The sequence below is a fragment of the Gossypium hirsutum genome, chromosome A05, assembly GCF_007990345.1.
Source record: "Gossypium hirsutum isolate 1008001.06 chromosome A05, Gossypium_hirsutum_v2.1, whole genome shotgun sequence".
Classification (NCBI taxonomy): domain Eukaryota; kingdom Viridiplantae; phylum Streptophyta; class Magnoliopsida; order Malvales; family Malvaceae; genus Gossypium; species Gossypium hirsutum.
Window position 1 is genome coordinate 47,768,444 of NC_053428.1, and position 27,285 is coordinate 47,795,728.

The window sequence follows — 27,285 nt, forward strand, 5'->3', positions numbered from 1 at the left end:
AAGTTAGTTCGCCAAATTGTAGCTTCTGGCGAACTAATGTTTTAGGCGAATTGAGTATTCGCCCAGAGAAGTATATCAGGATTCAGTCTTGAATGTGTTCTTTAGTAAAGAAAGTAGATGATATATAGGAAAAGTAAGCTTATATAGGTAACTGTTAAATGTATATTACGCCTAGTTTGTTCCATTACTGTTAAAGGTAAGTCTTAGTAACTAAATCTGGTTATAAACCAACTAAACGGATTGGACAAATGGCATTTGGAAAATACTTTCATTTATGTTTTCTTCAAGTTCTATAGGCCATTATTAAGGGTATGTTCTGAAATTTTGGTACACTTGTCAAATTCCACTAAATGGACATGGATTATATATATGTGTGAGAAACGTTCGTGAGAATATTTTCTTCTTCCTTCAGAGTAATTCTTTAATTCTTTCTTTTCATAAATACTAAATGTTATTTCTAATTACTCTTCTTATGTGATATGGAAGCTAAGGATTCTTGAATAAGATTGAGGTGTTCTATCTCCTGGTAAGTCTGGTAACTTTGCATGTTACGAATAAGGATATTATGAAGTATATAGGTAGTAAGTTACGAATGAGAAACCCTGCATGGGGATTTTCTGTAATTGAAATGTTAGCAATCTATGTGTAAATGGGTTTAATGATGAATTCACGTTCTGTATGCAATTGTTGTTGCTGGTTCAAATTGGATGTCCAAGTTTGAAGCTAGTACCTGCAGTAGGTGAGTCTTAGGTGAGTCCCTAATATTTATTCCTTCATGTTTTTGTAGATAAGTCTTCTGTGATTGATGTCTAAGAAGCGGTGATTGTGTAAATGAATGGTTGCTAAAAATAAGTATGTATCTTTGATATTGGTCCCTATGAGTGTAGAACATAATAAACTGTGTGTATCAGTGGATATAATTTTGTGGAGCAACGACCTATATGTGTTTGGAATGTGTACAATGAGATATGATTGTGATGATGTGTGTGTAGTATGTAATGAAGTATGCTTTTCTTAAGAAGATGAGTTAGTCCACTTGAATGTGTAATTTATGATTGGAAATTGTTTGGGGAAATGGGGGTGTCTATGAGTTTGGAGAGGTTAAGTTGTGAGTTTGGTCATTGCGATGGTATACGATAAAGTTTGTTGGAACAATAAACACGAATTCTGATATGTAAATTCTGAAGAAATTCTATGGCTATGGCACATTTTGGAAAGGACGTATGAGCCGCATTTATCGACTAGGGTTCTCTGCATGTCCGAAACTAATGATGGGAAAACCTCACACGATGTGAGTTTAGGCAAATCCATATTGCAAACATGATAGTTATGGGGTGTCTGGGTGGCATTTTGCTGGCTTTTATGGCGTACTTTGATTTGGCCTTTATGGTGTATTCTGATATGGCCTTTGTGAAATTCTATTAGCCTCTGTGGTATTCTAATATGACTTTTGTAGCATTCTGCTAGCCTTTGTAGCGTAATTTATATGTCGCTTTTGTGGCGTATTTTGATTGGCCCTAGTGGCATACTATGGTAAATATGTAACAAGAATATGTTTTGTCTGAAGTTTTAATTTGTGAAGTTTGTGATAAATATGAATAAGTCTTAAACAAAGTATGATTCAACATATTCAATGAGAGTATTTGCTATAGTTATCTGCCAGCCTAGTATATGAGCATATTTGGTACAAGAGTTTGTCAATTCAAGTTACAGCTACTATGGTAAAATTCTGAGTTATCTAACATATTTGTTTAAAATTATGTCTTGTTTTAAAAACTGTTAGAATATATGATGTTCTATATATTGGATATCTAGTGTTCGTTACAAAGATGTGTATAATTTTTCCACATGATCTGGAGAAACTCTTACCTGTATTGTTATGCGTTTGGTTGAATCAAGGTTCAATTGGATTATGATTTGATTTATCAAGATCAGTAAGGGTATTTGCCAAAAGCATGACCAGTAAGGGTTTCTGCCAAAAGTATGATCAGTAAATGATATCTGCCAAGAATAGTGCTTGTGATTAACTGTTCGAGAATAACTATTGAAAAATGTTTTAAGGGAAATGAAAAGTGTGGTGTTCGAATGTCAAGACCTAGAGTTAGGTAATAGTTAAATGAATAAAGATATGGTATGAATTATGAGAGTTGCATAACTGAAAACAGGAAGGTATTCGACAAAGATAGATACAAGAAAGTCCAATTATTCAAGAGGAAGAATTTCATGAAAAGTTAAAATGGTAAGTTGTGTACATAACTTACTAAGTTCTTTTGAACTTACTAGTATTATGTTTATGTTTTAGGTATTGTTGTGTTAATGTAAATACTTGAGGAGATAATGCCAGGATTGTGCCAGAGAAATAATATAAGGGGGATACTATGCATACAATGGACGTATAGGAAGAACTTGCATTTAGTAGGACTATGCCATTTGAATCTGTCTTTTGTAATTTATGTGTTATAATAAAATTTTATCAAGACCGATACGATATGTTATTTGAAAATACTTCTTTTGTTCTCTAAATACGAATTTTTTAATCAAATTAATAAGAAATGTTTTCAGTAATGATTTTTGTCTTCTATTTCAAAAATTTTATTAAGTTTTTCTGTGAAGCAATACATAAAACCCGAACTTGGTGAATCGGGTAGGGTAGAGGGCGCTACATCTACACCGACTTTATATGTTTGGGAATGTTGGAAGGTTGAACAAGGATACAATTGGAAGGTTCAGGCTACATAATACATATGACTCAAATATGGACAATCTGAGGATTATAAGGTCCCCATATATGCATAGATGCACGTATGCACAAGACCACCGCAAACTGGATGCAAAAACAATCTGCAATTGCATCATGTCGTTGGTAAAAGACATTCTCACCATTCCTATGTCGTTCCTTATTGTTGACATGCAAACCCAATTCTAGTATAGGATGTCGTATAGGAAAGTATGATGGACTAAATAGATGGCCATGGAGAAGTTGTTTGGTGACTGGGATGCGCCATACAACAAACTTCAATGGTGGATATTCATAATGCAGAAGTATGTGCCTGGTACCATTGTTGATTTGCAAACCCTGCCTTGTAAGGGCCTAAATGGTGAACTACAACTGGAGAGAAGAATTTTCCACTAGTTGTTTTGGACGTTCGATCCATGTGTAAGGGCCTTCTCCCATTGCAAGCCGCTGATGCAGGTTGATGGCACTTGGATTTATGGTAAATATACACAAATACTCCTGATTGTAGTTGTATAAGATGGTAACCGAAATGTACTGCCAATAGCCTTCTCCATCGTGGAGTCAAAGAACTTCAAATCATTGGGAATTTTTATCTTATGAACTTGTAAAGGCATGTTGTCAGGTAAGGCAACATTTACATTATCTCCAACAGATTGAAGGGACTAGCTGCTGTGATTAGGCGTTCTGGGGTTCTATAGAGGTCCATATACTGCATCCACTACATCTCCATCAACTTTCACTGAGAGTAACAACTTGTGAACATGGGTAAAAAATCTCATTTTTAATTTTTTTTTAATATTTTGAATCACTTTACTAAAAGGAATGGTAATGTGTCATATTGGAATACATACGTAGGGTACAAGCTGGAACCACACCGGTTTAGGCATACTTTGGTGAGGCTAGAGGATGATATGGTGGGGGTAACGAATCCTTTACGAGAGTGTTTGAGTAGTATGAAGCCATGGTAATAAGCTCAAAGTTACAATGATGGGAATTGATATGGTCATATGACGACCAATAGAAATGGTTAACTCCGTCCTGAAGCATACACATCATTTTTAAATTATAGTTGTTTTCTCAGCTACATTTTACAGGCTGGCAACATTGATGTCAAGACTGGGATTGAGACATGTGAATCAGATGGAAGCAAGAAACATGTATTTGGAGGAGGTTAAGAAGGCCATGGAAGTTAATGCTCGGATGCCGAGGTCAATGAATGTATAACTATATTCCTCGGAACATAGAAACTTTTTAGGTGCAAGAGTACATCGACGGTCACGCAGGGTCCCGACTAGGTCCTACGGAGTTGATCTCTAAAATAAGCAGTGCGAATGCTAAAGGTTCTAAGCCTTCGATATCTGTAACGATCCGAAAGTCAATGGTGTCAAAAAATGTAGTTCCGGAACCTCATTTCTATAAATCAAACTTGTAAATATTTTATAATATTTATGGAACTATATGAAAAGTAGATTGAATTTCAATCAGGTAAATTTGGTGAATTAGGGATTAATTAAGGTGTAGGGGCTAAATCACATAAGTGGTAAAAGTGTAATTTGCTTATGAATCTATAATTAGAACTCATGTAAGGGGCTTATATAGTAAATATACCCTTAGTATATATAATGGTCAGTTGGGTAATTAATATTATGTATGTAAATATCATAAAATATTAGTTAATTTTATTATAAAATGAATTTTAATTAAATAAAAGAAAAAGATGTTCACTTGGGTGGAATGAAAGAGAAAACATATTTTCTCTTTACATTTACAGAGCTTTGAAACAAAGAAAAAGGGGAGAAGACGAACAGTTAGAGTTCCAAGTTTTCAAGCTTCAATTTGGTAAGTTCAATTTAGTCATTTTCTAGTCATTTTTATGTTTTCGGGGAATCCATGGAGCTTAAGCTAGTTGACCCATGTCTTATTTTTTGGTATTGTAAAAGGTTGAGGATGTTACCATTGTTGTATAGTTGAAGTTTTAGGTGTCAATTTGATAGATTTTAAGTTTAAAACTGAAAAAGGACTAAATTCTAAAGTCAATTGATGATTTTGTTCAATAGGGACTAAATTGCAAAAATTTCAAAATTTTTGGTGGAATTGAGAAATAGGAGGTTCAATTAGGATTAGGATGAAATTGACATGAAAAACGGAGGCTAGAATTGAAAGCTATGTTAGTCTTGATTTTAGGGATTAAATTAAATAAAATGCAAAAGTTGCATAAGTTAGCAATTGAATGTAAAATTGTTTGTGTATTAATAATTTTATATGTTTGTCTTAATCCATAGCTAACACCGACCCAAATTCCTTGAAAAATAAAAGAAAAGAAAAATCGTTGACGAATAGCTCAGAGTTTACAGTTTGTGTTTCTATAATCCAAACTAGTTTGTAATTGTTACGTATTGAATTTTTTGTGCATGGTAAGAACATAAGGTGAGACACTTTGTTATGATGTGATACTTTGGGATTGATTTGAATTGAATAAGTTTAGGGAGGACTAAATTGAATTTATGTGAAAAATGTGTATGTTTATATAAATGTGTAATTGAATGTATATAGAGATAATTGATATTGCCATGAGTATGGATAAATGATTTCATGATGAAAATATATGTGAATTGAGATGTTGATTGATAATAATTGAGTAATGAATACCTTATTAACTGGTCGGACAAAGTCAAATATAGTTAGCATGCTATAGGATAGGAAGATTTCAGGGTTATTTCAATTATGAGTCAGCGAGGCACTAGGTGCCAAATTGCTGCGATTATACCAATTAGACACTGGATGTCAAACTTATTGGTAAGCGTTAGGTGAAACTATTTACTTCAGATTTATCCGATGAGGCACTAGGTGTCGAACTGTGTGTTGGTTGGGTCCGTGTATCCGTCCGAGTCCAAGTCCAAGTCATGTTAATAGGCAAATAAAAGATAAAAATGAAATGTTCATAATTGAAATGATGATAATGAATAATACCTTGAACTCATGAGATTGGAAAATTGAATATGAGATGCGATATTTGATATTGCGATGGCAAATGGATAAGAAATGGAAGAAAAATGTGAAACAGAATGTCTATTTGTGAAATGAGTTGAAAAATGATATATATGTTCATTGAATACATGAAATTAGAATATGAAATGGAAAGTGCTACCTTATGAATTGAGATAACAAATGATATGTAAAATGGATTTACCATGTCTTTAAATTAGTAAATTGTGTTAGATTTGAACAAAAAAATGTGTGAATTGGTATAATTGACATGTTAATTGCATATCATCATTTATTTTTAACTTAGGCATTTTAAATAAATTATGTTATGTTTTAATATTCAGATTATAGAAACACCCCTGATTTATACTCAGTGTACGATTTTGTTTTTCGTGCACAGCTAGATTCTTTTCAATTTAATCGTCAACTTCAACATCCAGCAGCAATATCAAATTCAAGTGTTGGTGATGTTTTTATTTTGGTCATGGCATGTACCTAAGGTACCATTTGGTTATACAATGTTCTATTTGGATTTTATTGACATTGAGAATCTTGTGTATATATATATGTGTATGTATATGTGTTCGTAAAGTTGTAACATCCCAAAATTTGGGTTAGAAGTTTTGAGGTTTGTGGTTAAGATCAATGAGTGGGTTGAACCTTTGGGTTCAACTTCGCGTTTTAATGTTAGAATGGGCTTGTTGGTCTAATGGTTAGTTGTGTGTTAGTGTATCTCTGGGTCCCGTGTTTGAATTCCTGTGAGTGTTTTTGATAATTATTTATTTTTATTTTATTTTTTAAAAAAAAGGAAGTTAATTTTAGAATAGAAAATAAGTATATTCTTCATCTTTTACTTTTATTTTTTTCTTCCCATCGTTCTTTTTCTGTTCTCTCCAATTTTAATTGCGTTTTTTCTTGCTTATTCTTTTTTTCTTTGTAATTTTTATTTATCATTCCGTAAAAAAAGATTGATCATGTGTGTTTCGTGTTATCGGACGGTTAATCCTTGTTGTTGCAATTCTGATTTAAGGTTTGTTTCCGAAACTTTTTTTTTAAGTGTTAAAGTTGTTGATGGATTGCATGATATTCGGCATATTTCAGTATATTTCTGGATTTCTAAGGGATAGGGACTGTTTCGGTGTCAAAAACACAAATTTCAGGCTATATCGATGTGGTTTCGTGACTATATAGGTGGCCACACGGGTGTGTGCCCCATAAGGGTGGCTCACATGGCCGTGTAAAATTGAGAATTAGGGCTTTTGGGTGAATTTTGGTTCCACACGGCCTAGCCACACAGGCATGTGTTCCACATAGGCGTATGAGATCTCTACACAGCCATGTCTCCTCTGTTCTTAATTTTTAGCAGTTTTGGATAGTGAGTTACATGGGCTGCTCACACGGGCGTGTATAGCCTTCACATGGGCGTGTGGACCCCCACACAGTCAGGGCACTTCCACACGGCCATGTGGCCCTATTTTGCAGAATTTTTTGTTTTGATTCATAAATTGTCTATTTTATGTTTCTGTGTAATCCAGCCCTCGGTCAAGCCTCGGTAAGTGTGTTTGGTACTCAATTTAGTTTGGTTTGTGTATATATGTGCATTTATGGGCTTTAATTTTATTGCTCGTTTATGTGATGAATAAGTATGAGTTTATTGTTGTTGTCGTAACTGAATATTAGAATACAAGTGTAATCAAATCTGAATCTATTCCACTGGAACTGTTAATGTCCATTTCTGTATAATGACTGCATAATGTGTGCATTGTTACATAGCATGAAAATTTTGAGATCTGGTTATGAAAAGAAGGAAGACAAACTTAGCAATTTTAACTGCGATACTTTTGTATAGCGGTTTACCGCACTATCCTATGCGTATATTAGCTCAGCTGTGTACAGTTACTCAAGTGGCATAGTTCCACGTTGTGGTGTGTTGGGTGGATAAACCTATTATGGTTCTACGTGGTGTGCATGGTAGACGGGCCTACCATAACTCTTATGTGGTGTGCTAAATGGACGAAGTGGTGTTTGGTTGGTGGGGTGGGATTTTGACTTGTGCATTTGTTCGCATCTGAATATACGTCTATTTGTCAGAACATTTTTTCTGTTTGTGTGAACTTCTGGTTATTGACAATATAGTTAATGACATATAATATGACCTATTTTTGTACATGACTGGAAAATCATTTCTGTGATTTGATATTCTATTTGACATACCGACTAAGATTTTCGTAAGTGATATTTTTTATGCACATGCTTGTCTGAAGTATTTATTGTGTCACTCCGTCTTTTGTCGTCTATTCATGTTTCAGACTCACATTGAGCTTGCGTAGCTTATCTCTATAGTGTCTTTCCTTTCAAGTACTTTCCATGGTTTGGAGTTGGACTAGGCATACCGAAGGTCTCAGATAGATATAGTTTGATTCGGTTTAAGTAAAATCTCATAAGTTTTATATAGTAAACTTTAAGTCAGTTTGTAAGAAGATTATACAAACTATGGATTGAACTTTAGAAACTCTGGATTTTTTTTCCAAATGTTCGACATCGGATTAATATTGTTTCAAACATAACAAACAAAAAGGTTTTCTTGGTTTGAATTAAAGTTTTTGCTTCCGCCACTTTTGGTGGCCAATGTAACTTCTAAGATTCGGTCCAAACTTCTAAGTCGAGTTTTGGGCTCTTATTTGGTGGTGATCTTGATGAGTAGCTTAGGCATGTATGTTTATTTGCTTAAATGGTGATTATGTGATGTGCCATGAAATAGGTATAGAAAGATGAATGGTATGCCTATGTTGAGATGAAGTAAATTGGTAATATTACTGCATGCTTATAAGGCTGAATTTGAAGTTGATTGAATGACTAAATTTATGCAAATTTGTTGGTTGTATTGAACTGCCTTGGAAGGCATATTGGAATGGTTTGAATGTGGTGTTTTGGTTCATTTTGAATTGTTGAATTGAGGTTTCAATTGTGGCATATTGGTTAGGCACTTAGGATCATTTTTAAGTGATGTTTTTGGCATGATTTTGATGCTTTTGAATTGGTTGAGAAATGATATAATACTTGCTTGTGGCTTAAGTGAACTAGGACAAGAAAGTTTGTCTTGAAAGGTTTCTTCAGGTATACATGGTCATGTGTCGTACACAGGCATATGACATAGATGTGTGGTCTATATGTTTTGGATGATAATCAATGCACACGACCACAGCCTGTTACACGACCCGGCGACACAATCGTGTGACAACTTTTGAGTAATTACACTTTTTACCCACATGGCCTTAATGAGTTACACAGTTTGTTCGCACGACCATGTGACTCCAGCTCTACATGACTTCAGTCTGTTGCACGGTTTGCCTACACGGTCATGTGTCCCATCTTCACATGGTCTCATCCTTTCACACGGTCAGGGACACAACTGTGTGACCCTTGTTTACAAAATTTTACCAACTTTTTGTATGTATTTCAAATTTATCCTTGATTGATATCGAGTTAATTTTAAGCTTTAGTAAGCTCGATATAAACCCGAAATTGATTGAATCACATGTTATATATGATCATATGTGGAAAATTGATATTGAATTGAAATTTTGAACTATAATTTGTATGTAAATGTTTTGTATTTGTCTGTAGAATTTTATTAATTGGTTTCGACAACCAGACCAGGTAAGGGGTGTTATAATATCCATGTGCACACATCCATGTAGCGTGTGAGTCTATCAATATGAATGTTGAACAATATATTGACGAGGTGTACACGTTAGAGTGCACATTGCGTATTTAGGGGAACGAGTTTATCATACTACGAGACATCTCGACTTGGGAAGTGCTTTCGCCTGCATTTCAGTTGCTGCCAAACCAGGGACTATGTAGGGTACCCAAAGTTTGACAGCAAATCACTAGGATTCTTGGTTACACGGATATTAAGGAGATGGTCGAACCAAAGCGTTACGAGCTGTGTAGAACAGTTCGCCATAGTTGAAACAATTGTCAACATCATAACTACCATGCTGGTCAATCTTCACAATCGAGGGAAAGCTAAAATAATGTACCCGATGTTCCATTGTACTACCAATTTTTTAATTTTATCATTCTTTGTGGTTAATTTGTTATTTAAAATTGGATTTTGTAAATATTCCTGAACATTGTAATATTATATAAAGTGAAATTTTTATATGAAATTTTTATTATTTTCATTATTATTTATATGAAAATATTGTAATACTAGATAAAGTGAATTTTTATATGAAATTATTATTATTTTCATTATTATTTATATGATTTTTTTATTTTTATGAAAATAATGTAAAATTTGATAAAGTTAAAATTTTTATATGAAATTTTTATGTTTTTCATTATTATTTTTTATATAAAAATATTGTGAATACTCGATGTTTTGGAAAATCAGCAAAAAAATCATAACAAAATTTAGAAAAATACAAGTACAAAAAAATATAATTGCAATGTTGTACAAATTCTTTTATCGTCCAAATTTTAAAAATATCAAAATTCTTGGGAACCAGGACTTGTACGCAGAGTGAAAAGTTGCGGCGACCTCCATCAACGTCAGGATACGACTTCGCAGTCCATATCCTCCTTACCCAAACCAACACACTCATCATCCGTTGTTTATTGAGGAGTATTCAAGAAACTAGTAAAATCGTATGTCGGATCAGCCAGGGGGATGGAGTTTTGCGAATACAAGGGTGCCGAGCCAAATATATCCTCCATCATTGATGATTGCGATTGCTGATAAGTAGAACTGAAACCACCCATCTCCATATGATATCTGTAGATTTCAGACCCCCAAGGTTGTGGCTCGGGCTCCACAACAGTTTGGGCTATACGAGACCGGTGACCTCAGCAGCAGCGTGGTTCACTCGATCGTACTTGTTGAGACCCTTGTCAATGCAAGTGTTTCGAAACTATCATTAACTACCCACCATATAAATATGGCAACTCGTGGTCCATGTACCAATGTTGGTACTCGACCAAAGGCATGAAGTTAAACATACAAGACTCCAACTGAGGCCACCTCTTGTACCGGGTGTTTCACAAGGTAATATATTGTTTATGTTTGACTGCCTAATTCTTTCCTTCCTTTCCCATGTGGAAGGTCTGACACATGTTGTATGCACCCAAACTATCACAGAACCTGATCACCATTATGTCACTCCACTGTTGAAAAGTTAATCACTGTGCATTGATAGTCCACAAAAGTGCATGCTGCTGAATCCGCGGTAGAATACAACCACAACGCCTGCACCGGAATAAGGCATCCAGATGAACTACACAATATTTTGAATTTTGATTATTACGTATGTCAAATAACATGGTCAAATTAATTAAATATACTAAAATTATTCTAATTTTAAAAAATATATTACATTGTTTCCGGAGTACGCCTCAATCATCTATCAGTATACCATGAGTGTCTCTGACTTCACATAAAAAAAATTTTATATTGAATAAGTTTTCATATTTTATTTTACCTATTTACATGTGGCCACACTTGTGGTTGGTGACTCATTGATGCCAAAAACAACATCTTGCATAGAGCCTAAGACTGCAGCAGTATCAGGTAGCCGCTAATATCTTGTGTCTCATGCTTTGTCGCTTGACAAAGCTCACGATACAACATTGCTAATACCACTGAGCCCCAACTATAGGATTAAGCATTGTATAGATCGCCCAATAAAGGCAAGTACATAATGTGGACTTTATTTTTATTTACGTTCGTCATTAGTAGCCCCTATTAGCTTGAGTATATACGCTCGAGCAATGCACATCAACTCGGACTCAATGGCACTGCTCGATAATGTTTGGAAAATTTCTTTCAACCATGAAAATTTAAGAGTGGTAAATTTTTCTTCCCTATCATCGGGTAAGTGTCCAAGCAACTGGTAGTAAAGTGCTGAAGGTTCAACCACTTTACTTGGACACATGACCACAACCCCGTCAACTGGGAGTCCGAGTTGAATCGCAACGTCTTCTAGTGTGATGGTGCACTCCCCACACGACAAATGAAAAGTGTGGGACTTAAATAGGATGAGGAATCAACACTAGTAGAAGGAACCAAACATGTTGAATGAGGAAAACTCAGACTACTTACTCCCTATTTTGAATAACGCAATGATGTAGAAACTGATTTCAAAACTATGGTTGTATTTAACAATAGAGTTGAAGCTATGCAGTCTGCTACTAACTAGAATCCTTTATTACCTTCTTTGATTGATAAATGTAACATGCTCCTCCGTCCTATGAGTTGTTGTTGCCAGAGACATGTTTTCTAGGATGGGAACAAGTGTGTGAATGCTTTAGCTAGTTTAGGTAATAACCTTCAATTGTCATTACCACTAGATGGGCTTATGAATACCTTATAGTGAACTTAAACACCCAAAAATTAAATTTTGAGAATAAAATTGGCAATCACCCTTTTATGTCAATATCCATTGAAGATTGAGAGATTTGTACAATTGAAGTCTCATAAATTCTCTTTAAATGTACCATTTTGGACCATGAAACAATGTTGATGCAATCAATGCCCAAGAAGTAAATTCTAAAAAGAAAAGTTGGCAACTTGGGCATACCTCCGTCTTCAAGTTCTATTTGAGAATTTGTTGAATCTTAATGAGTTTCATTGATCCAATAAAATTTCATAAGAAAAAGTAACATCCTCAACAAGAATTGATAAACGTGAAAAATCACAATTTATCTCCACCTACCCAAGTGTGTATAATCCTCTTGCCTTCCTCATGATTGGGATCGAGAACTATATACAAATTATACAAATCAAGTAGTACACAACCTAAAAAGTCACCCCCAATATGATGCGTAAAGGGAGCAACATTACAAATGCGATTCTACGCTACAATTCCTACATTAATAGAAGCCCCCATGGTATCATCTTGGGTGTCGGTGGTGGATGTGAGAAATGGACAGTTGTCTTTGGAGGAGGCATCATCGTGGATCAGGTTGGGTAGTTGGATTTTCTTTTTCTTTTCTTTTTTTTTTTGTATTAAGGCCCATGAGTTTGAACTTCATGTTGTGGTTGGTGGAGGGAAATGACAGCTTTAGGAATGAAAAAAGTAAAAGATTTTTATTTGAAGGGTTAGATGATGCAACCAATAGTTGTTTGATGGAATACAAACGAAGAAAATTTAAAAAATAAAAATAAAAGATTGATAGCCGATGGAGGAAGAGAGAAGAGAGAAATAAAATGAGAACAAGAAGAAGAAAAAGAGAATGAAACTATAAAAACAAAAGGAAAAGGAAAGTTAAATGAATTAAATTGCTTAAAAAGAATAAATACATAAACTAATTTTACAATTTAACCTATTTTTTATCTGAAATGATGATATTAATGTGTCAGATCAACTTGTTGATACAACATTAATGGTAACTAACAACTTAGTGACCATAACGTAACAAATTTATTATGTTAGTGACCATATAATATTTTTTAAAGTTCGACGACAAAAATGTAATTTAAACCATACATGTGTACCAAAAAAAAAGTGTTTATATATATAGGAGTGTTTTGCTAGTTATTTTTTAAATTAATTTTTAATATTACTCTTGCATTGTATTGGATATGAATATAATTTTTAATACGTTTAATGATCGTTTCAGTTACTCATTTTTATTTTATTTTATGTTAGTACTTAAACTATTCTCTGTTATTTAAAATGGTCCACAATGTTTTTAAAAAAAAAATGGACATGTGGTGCTATTAGAACATACCCCATCAATCATCTTTTATTTTTTTTTAATATTATGTATATTATATTGAGTAAAAAAAGTAAAAAAAAAATCATATATAATATTTTAAATTTTTAAATTTTCAAAAAATCTATTTAAAAAATAAAAATTTTATAAAATATATAAATATATAAGTATAAAATTTTAAAATTCATAATATTATATAAAAGTTGAAAATTTTATAAAAATGAAAAAAGTTATTTATATTTTAGAAAATTGCTAAAAGAAAGCTTAAAATTTTAAAAATATATATTCTAGAAATTTTATAAATTTTTTTTTTCAAAAATTCTAAATGCTAAAAATTTAAAATAATGAATAGAAATATCATAAAATAGAAAAAGTTTAACTAAGAAAATATGAAGTCTAAAAATTGAAAAAAAATGAAAAAGTTTAACTTAAAAATTGAAAAATTAAAATATAAATAATTTAGAAATTTTGAATACTTTTTAAAAATTGAAAATATATATTGAAAAAAATATTAAAATTTGAAAATATTTAAAATTCGAATTGGTCAACCAGGATCAACAATTGGTCAAAGTTAAAGTTATTTTTTAAAATATTTATTTTTTATATTTTTTATAATTTTAAATTTAAATTTTAAATTTAATGTTAAATTAAAATTAAATGAAATAAAGCAAGTTGTGTTTTTTTTAAAAATCTTCCAAACTACTTGAAAATAAAGGAGAAAGAGAAAATAATTGGACATTTCGATTTATAGTGGTCCGATAGAGAAAATAATTGGACATTTCGATTTATAGTGGTCCGATCCTAATTGCCTACCTACACTACTTTGACATACCTCAATCAAGGATTTCTCAATTCACTATAAGAACTGGCACCTTTCAAGGAGAATGTATAACCTTTACAGCTCTATTTTTTTTACAAGACTTACATAGAATCTTTTCCCCTAGATTTTATAGCTAAACTAGAACCTTTCTTAGTTTTTTGTGGCTCAAATAAAACCCTTCCAACTTATAATTGGTGATATGAAAGAAAGTAAACAAATAGACCTCTAGGTCCTCTACAAGATGCGTGTTTACAAAAAATAAACTCTCAAAGAAACGAGATGAGAGTGATAAAAGATCTAATAATAAGTTTCTAGAGAATATTTACAAGAGAAATGAAAGAACGAAGATTTGAAGACTGGATCTCTTTTTAAGTCTTGAAATGTTTTTTGAAGTGTATTTAGACTAAGGAACAAGTTTGTGAACGTTTATGACCGTTTGGGATGAATTCTAACTGTTGAAAGCATTTTTTGAACTTAAAAATTATCCCTGCAACCCAAGTCTCAAGACTTGGCAAATGTCTCGTGACATACAGACTTATGTCTCGAGACATATAGGCCAATGTCTCTAGACATGCAACCCTTGAAGCAGAATTTTGCATTCAAACTTTCATGTCTCGAGACTGGACTATCAAAGTGCCTTAAAAACATTTTAAACACATTAGAACACTTTGATATTAATTAAAAAATATTTAGATAAATTAAAACATGTTTTTGAGTATATCGCAAGTCTTTGAAAAATGTTTGATAAAATTTTAAATCATATTTTTACCAAATGACATAGAAAAAATAATATATATAATTTATCTTAAATGTTATTACATCAAAAACTTAACACATCAAAGTTAGGAGTGATCGTTCGATCAAATCGAGTGAAAAAATTTCGAGTTAATCAAGTTGACGAGTCCTATTTTATCATCCTAACTCGAGTTGAAATTTTTTCGAAACAAGTTGAGTAAAATGAAATTCAAGTCGAATCGAATTGAGTGAAATTATTCGAGTTAAATTAAAAAATTAAACTTGTCAAATTAAAATCTTGTTACAGTATAATTAATTCCATGTTGGAGCATATACATTTCAAAACTTTTTCAAAGAAAAAAAAATACTTTAGTATTATAAATTTGAAGTTTTTTTGACAAAAATAAACTTAAATCATTAATTAACCTTTAGGCTCCAAAATTATTATTTTAAAAATTTTTAAAAATTTTAACTTCTTTATAATTTCTTTATAATTTTTTTAAAATATAAATTTTGAAATTTTTACAAATATTTTGAATTTTTGAAAATTATTTTGATTATTTTAAAATTTTTGTTGAGAGAGACTAATTTGTTCATTTTCAAAATTGACAGTGACCAAAGAGGTATTTACACCAATTTGTTATTCGAATTGTAAAATTCAACTCGATTTGAACTCGAAACTCAAATCATTTATTTGAGTTGACTCAAATAACTCGATTTGATTAGCTTAAAGTTTAATTTTTTTCAATTTTTTCGAATCAAAATAAATTTTGCATACCCTAACATGTTATAACAATTTTCAAATGCTTATATTATCCAATCTTAGAATCTCAATCTCTCTTTTGAAGCGAGGACTTATTAATCGAACAAAAAGACTGTTTTCTTGGCTTTTTTTATGATATCCTCTACATCTCCCTAGTGTTGCCTGATTTATTTGTGGTTCATTTTTTCTAGATCGGTTATTATATATTTATATTTGATTTTTCATTAATTTTACTGGTAAAACTTCCTTTGCTCTCAGTTGCAAAAATTGCTTGGCACTGCTCTCATGATTTCTGGGTTTTGTTGAAGAACTGAGGAAGGGGGTGAAGATTGAGAATAGGAGGAAAATAATTAACTTTTTAAATTTAATTTATTTTTTATTTAATAAGAGATTGGACCAAATCATCCATTCGATTAGATTGATTAAACTGGTTAATATTTTAATCTTGGAAAGCTCACTTGCTAGAGGACTTTATCGTCAATACTCTCAGTTTGATTAGGATTAATCTTATGTCTAATATATCTTGCATACAGATTGAGCTAAAAACCTCGTATTACGACTGGGGCTGAACATGCCTCACCTTGTTTCTAATGAAAACAACTCACATTTTCTATTTCTAGATTAGCTTTTCTAAGACTTTGGTTGTTTGATCAACGTATTTAGACTACTCAAGTTTGGAAGTTATTAATGACATGACAAGTTGAAAAAAACAATGTGAAAGAAAAAAACTTTTCAAGATTTTTTATTTCATAAAAGATTTCACATTGCATTATTTTCTCTACTTAAATATTAAGCCTTTGTAAATTTTCAAAATAAGGAAAAATCCAAAATAATTGTTCGTAATAGTTTAAAAAATTGTTAATTTTTTAGAGAATTTAATTAAATGATATTATATTAATTTAAAAATTAGCACTTAGTTGATTTGAGGCAACTTGTGTTTTTACCATATCAACGAAGTCAGCAGTAGTTTAAAATGAGCATAATATGAATGGTGCATAATATTTGTTTTTTAAAAATTAATTAAAAATTAAGTAATTAAAACAAAAAAAAACTAACAGTTAAGTGACAAACAAAATTAAAGACATAATTAGATCATGAGGAAAATTATATCAAATAAATTTTTATTTTTAAATAAAAAATTTACTTTTCATTAAAAATAAATTACTTGTTATAACGTAACTCACCTCATAAATAATTTACTTCTCATACAACTAATAGCTTTTAATTCAAGACAAAAGTTACTTAACATTAATTTCATATAAATTTAGAAATAAAAACTTATTTGATATTAACCTAACTCTTCAAAAATTTATTTGGTGCAAGATTTATCACCAAATCTTGGTTGCATTGTGATTATAATTTCAAAAATCAAATAGACCCAACAAATTGTAGAACCAAATAGAGCCAATCCAACCAATAGTTATCGATTTGACTGGCTAGTTATTCTTATTTCTTGCTTAGATAGGCTTAAATTTTTATAAAAGAACTTACAAACCAGAAACCATAATATCTAACCAAATCTAATCGAATTTGATTGATTTCGATTAATTTTTTATATATGAATAACAGATACGAAAATGTCTATGACACAAATACTATCAATTTTCTTTTTATTTAGAGAGTTGTATTCCTATATATACTAAGGCCTAGATATACGAACATGAATACCTACTAAAAATAATCAAAATACCACAACTAGAAAAAACTCAAATAAAACCAAAATCAATTGATTACAAATGATTTACTCGGTATGTGAACTTTTGGTCACTCAGATTTAGATGTGAAAGTCAATACTTCAGATGCAAAAATGCTTATGACACAAGTAGAATCATTTTTTCAGTTTGGAGCGTTTTTCATGTATTATTGTTGTATTTCCATACTCTTGCGTACATATGTGATGGACATGAAACACAAATACTTAAAAGAAAATGAATAATTGGAATAACATAAATTGCAAAACGCTTCTCAAAGAAGGGGAAAGAGAAAGATGAGATCTAACAAATCATTGATTCAACCACCAAATTCATTTAAAATTTTTCAAAAAAAATGTAGATTTTTATAATTTATACATAATGTTGAAAAAACAAAAGATTTATCGTCCTATACAAACAAAAGGCACAAACTTTAGGAACGATAAACCCTTATAAACCAACCATGATCACCCAACCTCAGAACAAAACAAACTACCCTATTATATAGGATTCAAACTTTTTTTCTTTGAATAAAAAAATAATTAATATCATGAAAAAAAATAGTTCAAGAAAAACACTTTCACATCGCCATGGCAGACGTAGATGCAGACGCACATGTATGCTCATCAAAGAAAAATAAGACAAGCAGCAGCTTCAAACCAGAAAATGAAGGCGTCGCTGGAATTGGACAGAGCACGAACAAATACCTGCCATTAGAAGTAGCAATGATAAAATACCTAGATAGAATACTAGATCCTGACAAGTTCTCTAGATCATTCAGGTTTCAAGTCACCCATATGGACAAAATCATAAAAGACCCAAGAAAAGAATGCATATATGTACGGGTAAATTGTTTAGGTTAATGTATAGGTTTTTTTTTGAAGAATCAGTAGCATGGCAATTGTTCATGATAATGTCAAGGCCAGCTCCATGAATAGTATTTTTTTTCCTACATGTCAAACATGATGCGGAAAATGAACCAAATCCAAGTGCTTCAGATCTTACCTCTCAGCAAAACAATAGGGATAGATCATTCTCCTCGACAAAGAAACATTTAGAGCTTAAGTGATCAGAAATCAGCTGTTAGGGACAAATGCAGCGAGGGCATTAGCATGTGCGGGTGGAAGGTTGCTTAGTAAGGGTTGCATCTCTTGTCCGTAAACTGAAAGTAGGTGAGAAAATGCCCCTCCTACTTGAGCTTTAACTTCTGGAGTTTCAGCTGGAGATACCAGAACTTGAGCGAAAATATTTACCAACTCAGGTACATGAGAGAGTATCTGTTTCACGTGCACAAGTGGGAAACAAAAATCAATAAAAGATGCACTTTTAACAGTCTCCCTAAAATTGCAGTCATGGTAAAATGAGGGTTTGTTTTTATCTTCAGGGAAAGCCAAGCGCACAAGTTCTCTAGAAATAGAGCTCTGATCCTGGCTCAGGATTAACACTGAAGGTATGCTTAACAGATGCATTCCAGTTCACAGACTCCAAATTCACATTAGTATTAATTTCAGCAAGTTTGCAGTCGTGGTAAGTGGAAAAATACCTGGGGGTTAGATGACAAGACAAGCATAGAGACACAATTATAAACAGCCATGGACTCTTCGTGATCTTCTTTTAATGGAAGAACTCTCAGAAAAACAGGAAGAACCTGAGAAATGTAACCAAGATATGAAGATAAAAACAGAACATCAGATATGGAGAGGGCAGGGTGATGTTGTAGAACAAAGAGAAATTGGAAACAGACAAGATTAACCTGGTTCAAAGGGATGGATTGTGGATGCACCATTATCATCCTTGCAACAGCACCAGCTGCATTATCCCTGACAGCATCATCTGGCTCTGATTCCCCAAATAATGGGTAAAGCCCACGCAATATATCATTGTAATATCTATATAATTGATGACAGGAAAAAACTGAAGGCATGAAAATTGTGGAGAATACATAAAACAATGACATTATAGGTAATGAGTTTTGATGGGTAAAAAATAGTCTCCAAAGTCTGCATGGCATTCGAAACATAGAAATAAAGGAAAAGAGGAGAGCAAGGAGGGACAAGTGCAGAATAAGGATACTTCAAAGTTGTCTCTCCTCCATTTTTGGCCAGCTCTCCAGCACAAAATGCAGCATTCCTTCTATTTGTTGCAGATGGCGAAGCTAACTCTTTAAGCACTAGGGGCATCAGTCCCTGAAACACACAAAAAAGTTTTAGTAAACTGCAGCATATCTGAAAACCAACAAAGATATTAAATACTTTTCATGTAAAAAACTAAATACTATTCAACAACTAAAACTTCAAAAGTAAATTTTATAACAAAATGCATGGTTTTTCTACAGACCATTTATTTTAAAATTGCTATTGCATTTTGTTATTATTTTAAAAGACTTTAGTCAACATTTTTCTCCCTATGCTTCATGTTTGTCCTATAGCAGCCTTTTAGGCAACAAAAAGCACATGATAAAAGTGAGAACCAAATAAAGCCTAAACAATTGAACGTTATGATTAAATTACATCAATATAGCTTGCAATTGGAGCACCCATGTCCTGTGCAACTTCAGCAAGACAAGCAACCACCATAGTCCGATCTGGTGGAGGACGTGAAGCTTTCTGCACTTGCCAACAAACAAATATAAGATGCTAATTATAGAAATCATAACTTCATACTTGACAATTATACCCACCGCAAATTTCATCAAAGGTTCAAATAGTTTTGCAAATATAGGAGCAAAGTGATAACCCATTGACTTAGCAAATGCAGGTAAAAGGTCCGAAACTGCATCCATAAGAATTTCATCATGTTCAGTATCATCCTCATCATCAATATCACTTCCATTCTCTAATTGCTGACAAGCTGATTCCTCTCGAAGCAAAGTCAAAGTTGCATCCACAAGCCGAGACATATCTGAAAACCAAATAAATGGGAATGAAATTCACAATAAATATCCACATCTGAAAGATTTTTGCACTGAAGATTCCCAACAGGGAGCAGTCAACTACTTACAAGGTTCTAATGCCATATAACCATAATCCTTGATAATATCAGCTATGCTCATACAAGCATTGGCAACAACTTCCTTGTCATCGTCTTCAGTCATGGTCTTGATATAGATATTCATCACCATATCTACAAAATCAATGAGCTTAATCAGAACTCTATTACCAATTGCAAACCAGGGGAAGCATAGAAATAAAAGATTTTATGTTAATACCAAGAACTTCTTTCGCCTTCACCGACCCATCCTGCACAGCAGAAAACATTAAACTCATATCAGCAGTCTGAGGTCACTATTCACCGTGTATCCATGCATAATACATTTATATGTACATATTTGCATGCATGTGCTACTGTCTGACTGTCAATAGTCTATGCCAGTTTAGGTACACGCTATTCTGGGAAAAAAGCACATGTACCTGCATGTACATGTGCAGTTTCTCAAACCAATTAACTCATAAAACAAATTTACCAATCTAACAGAGGGGCTTCAATAACTAAAAGCCTAAGTGAAGGGCAGTTGGGTGTATTCAGTGAAAAAAATATTTGTGCTCAAAGGCAGCCAAGTTTAATACACAAAATTCCAAACTTCATTGGAATGGATAAATATCCAGCACAAATCAAACCCACAATAATGGTCAGATCACATGAAAGTAAATTTATTCGTTCATATTCCATAAGGATTAATAATTATGCGGAAAACTTGACAACCAGAACATTTACCCACCCCTCTGTTCTGACCCTTATTTTCCTGCATTCTAGCGGGCAGAAACTAAGAGAATATTCCACCAGAGATGTCAATGAAAAAAACCAGAGAAAGGAAAGAAAACGAATAAAGCCAATATAACTCACATTCTGGCACTGAAAGATAGCATGTGCTGCTGTTAAAATATCTGCAATTTCAATCAAGGAAAAAAGTTAACTGTGAGATTTGCATATGATGAATATATCAATGAAAGAGTTAATAACTATTAAACTCATGAAGCTGGTCAACCTGCACGCAATCCAAATGCAATAAGATTTAATATTGCATACAATGGAAACAACAGTTGCTTCAACAGAAGCAAGAAACTAAATGTTCAGTCTCAGCAAATCAGCATCCTACTCCAAATTTTAACATAGTCTAGAGTTTCTCGAGACATGCAAAAGAATTACGCCTACCACAGTGGCACTTCATTTTCTTTTTGGATGATAGTTCTCTCTCCCTCCCTCACAGATCATCATGGTGAGGGCATCATTAGGTTCTAGAATGTTCATCTTTTAAGGGGAAGAGAGGAGGTGAGAGTTTGTCGATGGAGCCATGATAGCAGACCAAAGGCTAAAATGATTACTTTCCAGAACAGAAGACAAGTTAATTGCTGTAGACGGTGGCTTTTTTAATATAAGAGTCACTATCAAGGACAGCAATAATCAATTTCTTTCCATCTATGATAACCAAAAATGTTGATAATATAAGTTGGGAGGTACATAATCCAGATACAAGCATGGTACTAACGTTTCAAAGCAATGATTGCCTGAAGCCGAACATCTTCATGAAAGTAACCAGAATGTCTCTCCAAAATCTTCAGTGATTCCTCCAAATAGCTTAGAATAATTAAAGAAGGCAGAGTAGATAGGAAACCACCATTTTTTTCTATTTCCATTTACATTCACACTTAGGGGCAGGCCACTAAAGAATCTAAACAATATGTGAGTTCTAACTCATTTTTAAAATGTTGTGTGGTCTAAAATTTGAAAGCCAAACTTTTAATATCATAACTGAAATCCTTTTTGAAAGTATAAAATTAAATTTTAGAAGACTGAATCCAGCCCAGTATCGGATTAGAACCTATAATATCAGAAATAAAATGTTATGGCCGATCAATAAATAAATAAATAAAATGATATAAAGGATACGGAGCAAAAGAGCTTTTTGTATGCTGAGCAAATAAGCCAAGAGCTTGAGTTGCAGCAGCCTTTTCATCCAATACCCCTGTTCTTATACTGATATTTCTAACTCTTGGTTCATCATGAGCTTCATCATCCGATGAGACTTCACCAAAACCATTAATATTCTCATCATCAGATTCATCAATGTCTACTGCAGACCCATCGTCAAGGTTGCAGGATGAAAATGCTAGGGGTACAACATGGGGAAGATACTGCTCACAAAATAAAACTAACATGAATATAGGCATCTACCAAAGGACAACAGAAATTTAATTGAAACCCATTCACACCTTCACAAAGCCATCAGCCATAATTTCTGCAACATTGCTGAAGAACCCATGAGTGTACTCCCGAAGCTCACTGAATTCTAAACCAAAACCCTGAGGTGATAGCAAACATAATTCAACAAACAAATCTAGGAGATCATATTCATTTGAAGATGATTAGAAGAAAATGGCAGTGAAATTACAGATATTGCAGCTTCTACAAAAGCAGGTAAAATTTGCTCTATCCTTGCTCTTCCAACAGACATTGCAACAATTCCAACAAGCTCTGTAGCTCTTGCCCGGGCACGCAAATCCTCATCATTGGTAAGAACCATGAATACTTTCATCATCTCCAGAACCCTTTCAGCATATGGAATGAAAGCTTGTTCAGCAGCAGCTGCAACGGAACCAATTGCAGACTGCACCAAGTATTAACAAATAAATATATATTACAGAAATAAAATCTGCAATTATATCAAACTCGCTGTTAGAACTTTGAAGAGTTCAATCATATAAGTAAAACTATTTCATCATCAAGTCACAAATTGACCTGTGAATATCAGCCCAGGATTCTGCATTTGTATGTTCAAATTTTCTTTCCTCTTCAGTTCAAAGAAAGATAGTAGAGCATATTTGCTTACCATGCATGTTTCTTGCAAATTGCGGGAACTATTTTGGAGGGCAGCCAGTAGCTTTCCCATTAGAGGATCAAGAAAAGGCAGAATTTCCATGCCCATATCTTCACAAAAAGCCGCCAAAGCGTAATATGACTTTTCCTGTATAAGGAGAAGTATGTACTGCTTGTAAATATTACAGAATTTTAAAAACAAACATTAACATGCAGGCAGGCATGTAATTACAAACAACTAAAGAGTGGTTATACCAAAACTTAAAAAGCTTTCTTTTTTATGTACCTTCACTTCATCAGAGACATCCTCCAGAGCTGCGAGAATGCATGGAAGAACACTGGCATAATGAGAGATAATTTCAGGCTGCAAATGTTCTGCGAATTGGCCCAATGCAAAAGAGGCAGCCCCCCTAACCATTTGCTCTGGGTCCCTCAATGCTCCTAAAACAATCTGAAGAACAGGCTCCAACTTATCCTTCATCAGCTCTGCACAACCCTCTGAAACAATACCTAATGCTGTGACAGAAGCCTCCCTAAACTTCGGATTTCCATTCTGACTGCTTACAGAAGCAAACTCAAACACAAGAGGAAATACATGCTTAGGGAGATTCATGGCCATTGTGTCAATAACTTCTGCAGCAGCTCGATCAGGAGCAAGATCATCATCTTCATCCTCATTGGATGATTCTGCTAGCAAAGGGCACATTACTTGCAGAATAGATGTGACCAACTTCTGCTTTTTTAGGGAATTGGCTTTGTACTTAGCCAGCCACGAAATTATTTGAATAGCCTGACAAATTAAACAAAAGTAAAGATGCAGAGCATGAAACCAAAAACAAAGGCATCACAATAATGGACCAAAGGCATAGCCTATGAAAGAATTGCACATGATGATTAACTGACAATAGCTAATACTTAAAATTATCAAAGTAAAAAATAATTAGGAAAGGAACCATCTTTTGCACCTGGTGGCGAGTATTAGATTCCAAATTCTGGTTTGAACTAACTTCAAGAGAGAACTGGACAATGGATTTAACAGAATCGCCAAGAAGGGGAGCAGGAGACTCAATAAGCTCATCAAAAATTTCAAAAGCAATAATAGCAACATCCTCCTCACCAGCAGAAAGGCATTGTCTTGATACATTTAAAATGCTAGGAATGAATTCCCGAAACTTGACCTGCATGGTAATAGAACTTACATTGTCAATTGCTGGACCTTGTTCTTTTCTACTAGAACTTGCATAAAAACTGTTAAAGCGCAAACAAACAACCGCTAAAGAGTAATATATTCCTTAGAATAAGATTACCGGAAGACCATTATGAAAATGGTAACTAGTTAAAACAAAACCAACCATTAAACAGACCTTACATTGCCAAACAGTTGCACACTGAAAAAGCATATAAAAGGATCATTTTCTGGTACATGGATGGGAAACAGGAGGGGAGGGAGGGGAGGGGGATAGCACTCAAGTCCAACCAGCATTAACAAAAAATCAGTTGTTCGAAGTTACATGCATTTTGACCAAAATTTATTTACTTAAATTTTCATCAATAAAATTTAAACAAACTGATTGGCTTCAGTTTCGATTTTTTTTTAGCAAAAGGCTAGGGGCACATGCACAAATTCAATATTTTGGGATCATATACTTTCAGATTCCCCCAATCAAAAAGGAAGTTCACCTTCCCGATTCCCTTCTCATTACAAAATATCCCAAACAAAGTGCAATAGACATCCATACTTCCATCTATCTTTTGCCTTCACCTCTCTCGTGACTTATATCAAATCTGGTGCTTTATAATCTTTTCAAGAATGGTAGTCCTTCACCAAAAGGTGTGTAAAAGGAATAGAATAAACCTGAGTTCATCAACTGAATCTCTTGTCTTAAATATATAAGCTTCATACAATGCCATTTAGAAACTTAATTCCTATAGAAGATTCTAATTAGCAAATATCCTTTCCCGCATAAACACAAATTAGTCCTTTTGAAACCCTTATTCCATCTTGGAAACGCAAAAGCAAAGTAACACATTCGCAAAAAAAAATTCACCTAGCAGTGGAAACAAACATCTTTGCGACACACACTTAAAACAGTCTGCATAATCAAAAGATAACCAGGTGCTTAGCTATAAAATAGTATGAAATGGAAAGATATGATATCATTACTGAAAAAAGGGAGAATTTACAGTTGAGAAAAAGTACAGAACTCACCACTTCAGCCCCATCATTTGTGAATTCAAGAAATGATCCCACTGCCCTGGAAAAAAAAATGTCTAAATCATGTAAACAAACCCCCAAAAGTTATTTCCTAACAACCAACAAGATCAGCAATAAAGTATCACGAGGGAAAAAAGGTTACTTTAGGGCAGCAACTCTGACACGATTGCTTGTCTCATCCTGCAAGCACTTGAGCAGAAGTGCTTGCAGGTCTGCAAAATGAGGTCTAAAGGTGCTCCCAATTGTTTCAGTCAAAGAGCTGAAAAGTATCAAAGCCACCTTATATCACCAGAAGCAGACAGATACATTTGTTAGTCCATAAAATGGAAATGGCATGAACTGGACACGAGAAATGAGAGCTGCTATCTAAAGAAAGCTGATACCTTGCAAGGTCCAGTTTCAGGCCAAAATGACACAAATAGGAAGACATGATTGACTACAACAGCATGCAAGCACAGATGTCCATTAAGGGAAGTTAATATGTCATGATAAACTAGATGAAGATCCTACAAATGGCTTCATGTCACAAGAAGTTTTCTTGGCCTATCAGAGCACCAAAAAATCTGTCATTCAATTTAAACTTAAACTTAAGATAACATGCATTATACCAGTCAAAGAACCCTTCATGCTAACTACTTTGTTACACTTTTATGAAATGCAGCAAATTGATATTTCTATTATTGTGCATAAAATATGCATTTTAACTCTTTTTCTACTGATAAGTATGATGAGCAAATAACATCATTTACTATAAGCTTGTACTAACTACTATTTCTTGGCTAGATTGCATTTGGTAAAGAAGCGCTTCAGATATCAATTTTGGCATAAATTGCATAATTGAACACATAAATATAAGACTTTCTTGATTACTTCCAAAATTCATGGATTTCTTGATCCTACTTAATAGTGAATTTTTTAGCAATGCAACAGAGTCAACTTTCCCGAAAACATAAATCAAAATATTACTTCTCTATGATCTTCCTGTGGACTTTGACTACACTGAAACAGAAACGGCAGCAGATCAGGCCATTCTCCAGCCGGAACAGCGTATTTCGCAACTATACTCACTACGTTCGCGCTGGCTCGCCTCACTGGTGGACTGTCAAAAATCAAGCCACCGAAAATCGAATTCAATTCCAATTGGAGATCAAAAGCAATAAAGAACTAATAAAAAAGTAAATTCCAATAATAAACCTATGTTCCATTGTGATGCTTTCAATGAGGGACTGCTTGACAAGTTGCTTAACCTGAGGAGCGAGCTTAGCCCAGTGTCCAGTGATCTTCTTCCTTAGGAGAACTGCGGCGAGTTGACGGACGTTGGGAGTCTTGGCAGTGCGAAGGTGCTGAACGAGAGCCGGAACGACTTGCGGATCCTTCGCCAGCCGCTTAATTTGATCCTCCGCTTGCCTCCTTGCATCGTTGTCTGGCATTAAGAATTGAATCAACAACAGTTCTAGGGATTGTGCCATCGTTGTCTCGCTTGAGTTTGAGTTGGAGGAATTGGAGATGGTAGAGAGGGAAATGGTAGTAAACCCTACTGCGGAGGCTCCTGCTGAATATGGTGAAGTGTTTTTGCTTCCCTTCTAAGTTTATATCCTTTGATGGGCTGAGCTGTTTTTGGGTCTTTAAAACGAGGGAATGTCATTCAGATTTTCTATTACGTATTTAAATACATTGAATATAATGTATTTAAATTTTTTGGGTAAATTGTTAAAATAGTCATTTTTGTTTGACTCAGGTTATAATTTAGTCATTTATATTTGAAATGTTACGTTTTAATCACTTATATTATCGTATTGTAAC

The 27,285-nt window shown here is 33.5% G+C and overlaps 1 protein-coding gene across 2 annotated transcripts; it reads right to left on the minus strand.

Annotated features, from left to right (window-relative positions):
* Window positions 1-17,767: 17,767 nt before the first annotated feature.
* Window positions 17,768-27,125, minus strand: LOC107955712 (importin-4). Of its 2 annotated transcripts, XM_016891511.2 has the most exons (21): window positions 26,677-27,125; window positions 26,449-26,581; window positions 25,625-25,761; window positions 25,477-25,522; window positions 24,233-24,445; window positions 23,554-24,057; window positions 23,281-23,415; window positions 22,843-23,058; window positions 22,664-22,753; window positions 22,341-22,585; window positions 21,940-22,028; window positions 21,297-21,337; window positions 20,662-20,692; window positions 20,454-20,576; window positions 20,134-20,354; window positions 19,964-20,059; window positions 19,527-19,639; window positions 19,207-19,342; window positions 18,997-19,101; window positions 18,459-18,730; window positions 17,768-18,160 (listed from the first exon to the last, which is right to left on the minus strand). In XM_016891511.2, the coding sequence occupies exons 1-20, from the start codon at window positions 26,949-26,951 to the stop codon at window positions 18,530-18,532; spliced, it is 3,150 nt and encodes a 1,049-aa protein (XP_016747000.1). In that variant the 5' UTR covers window positions 26,952-27,125; the 3' UTR covers window positions 17,768-18,160; window positions 18,459-18,529. The 2 variants fall into 2 exon arrangements, with proteins under 2 accessions (XP_016747000.1, XP_040968377.1); XM_041112443.1 differs by lacking the exon at window positions 26,677-27,125 and having other exon boundaries at window positions 25,625-25,741; window positions 26,449-26,465.
* Window positions 27,126-27,285: the final 160 nt, after the last annotated feature.

Coding starts and splice junctions, on each gene's coding strand:
- LOC107955712 (XM_016891511.2), bottom strand. CDS start 26,951: ATGGCACAATCCCTAGAACTGTTGTTGATTCAATTCTTAATGCCAGAC. Junction 19,640..19,963: donor CAATTGCAAGCTATATTGAT/GTAATTTAATCA, acceptor TGTGTGTTTCAG/GGACTGATGCCCCTAGTGCT. Junction 19,102..19,206: donor AATCCATCCCTTTGAACCAG/GTTAATCTTGTC, acceptor TACATTTCTCAG/GTTCTTCCTGTTTTTCTGAG.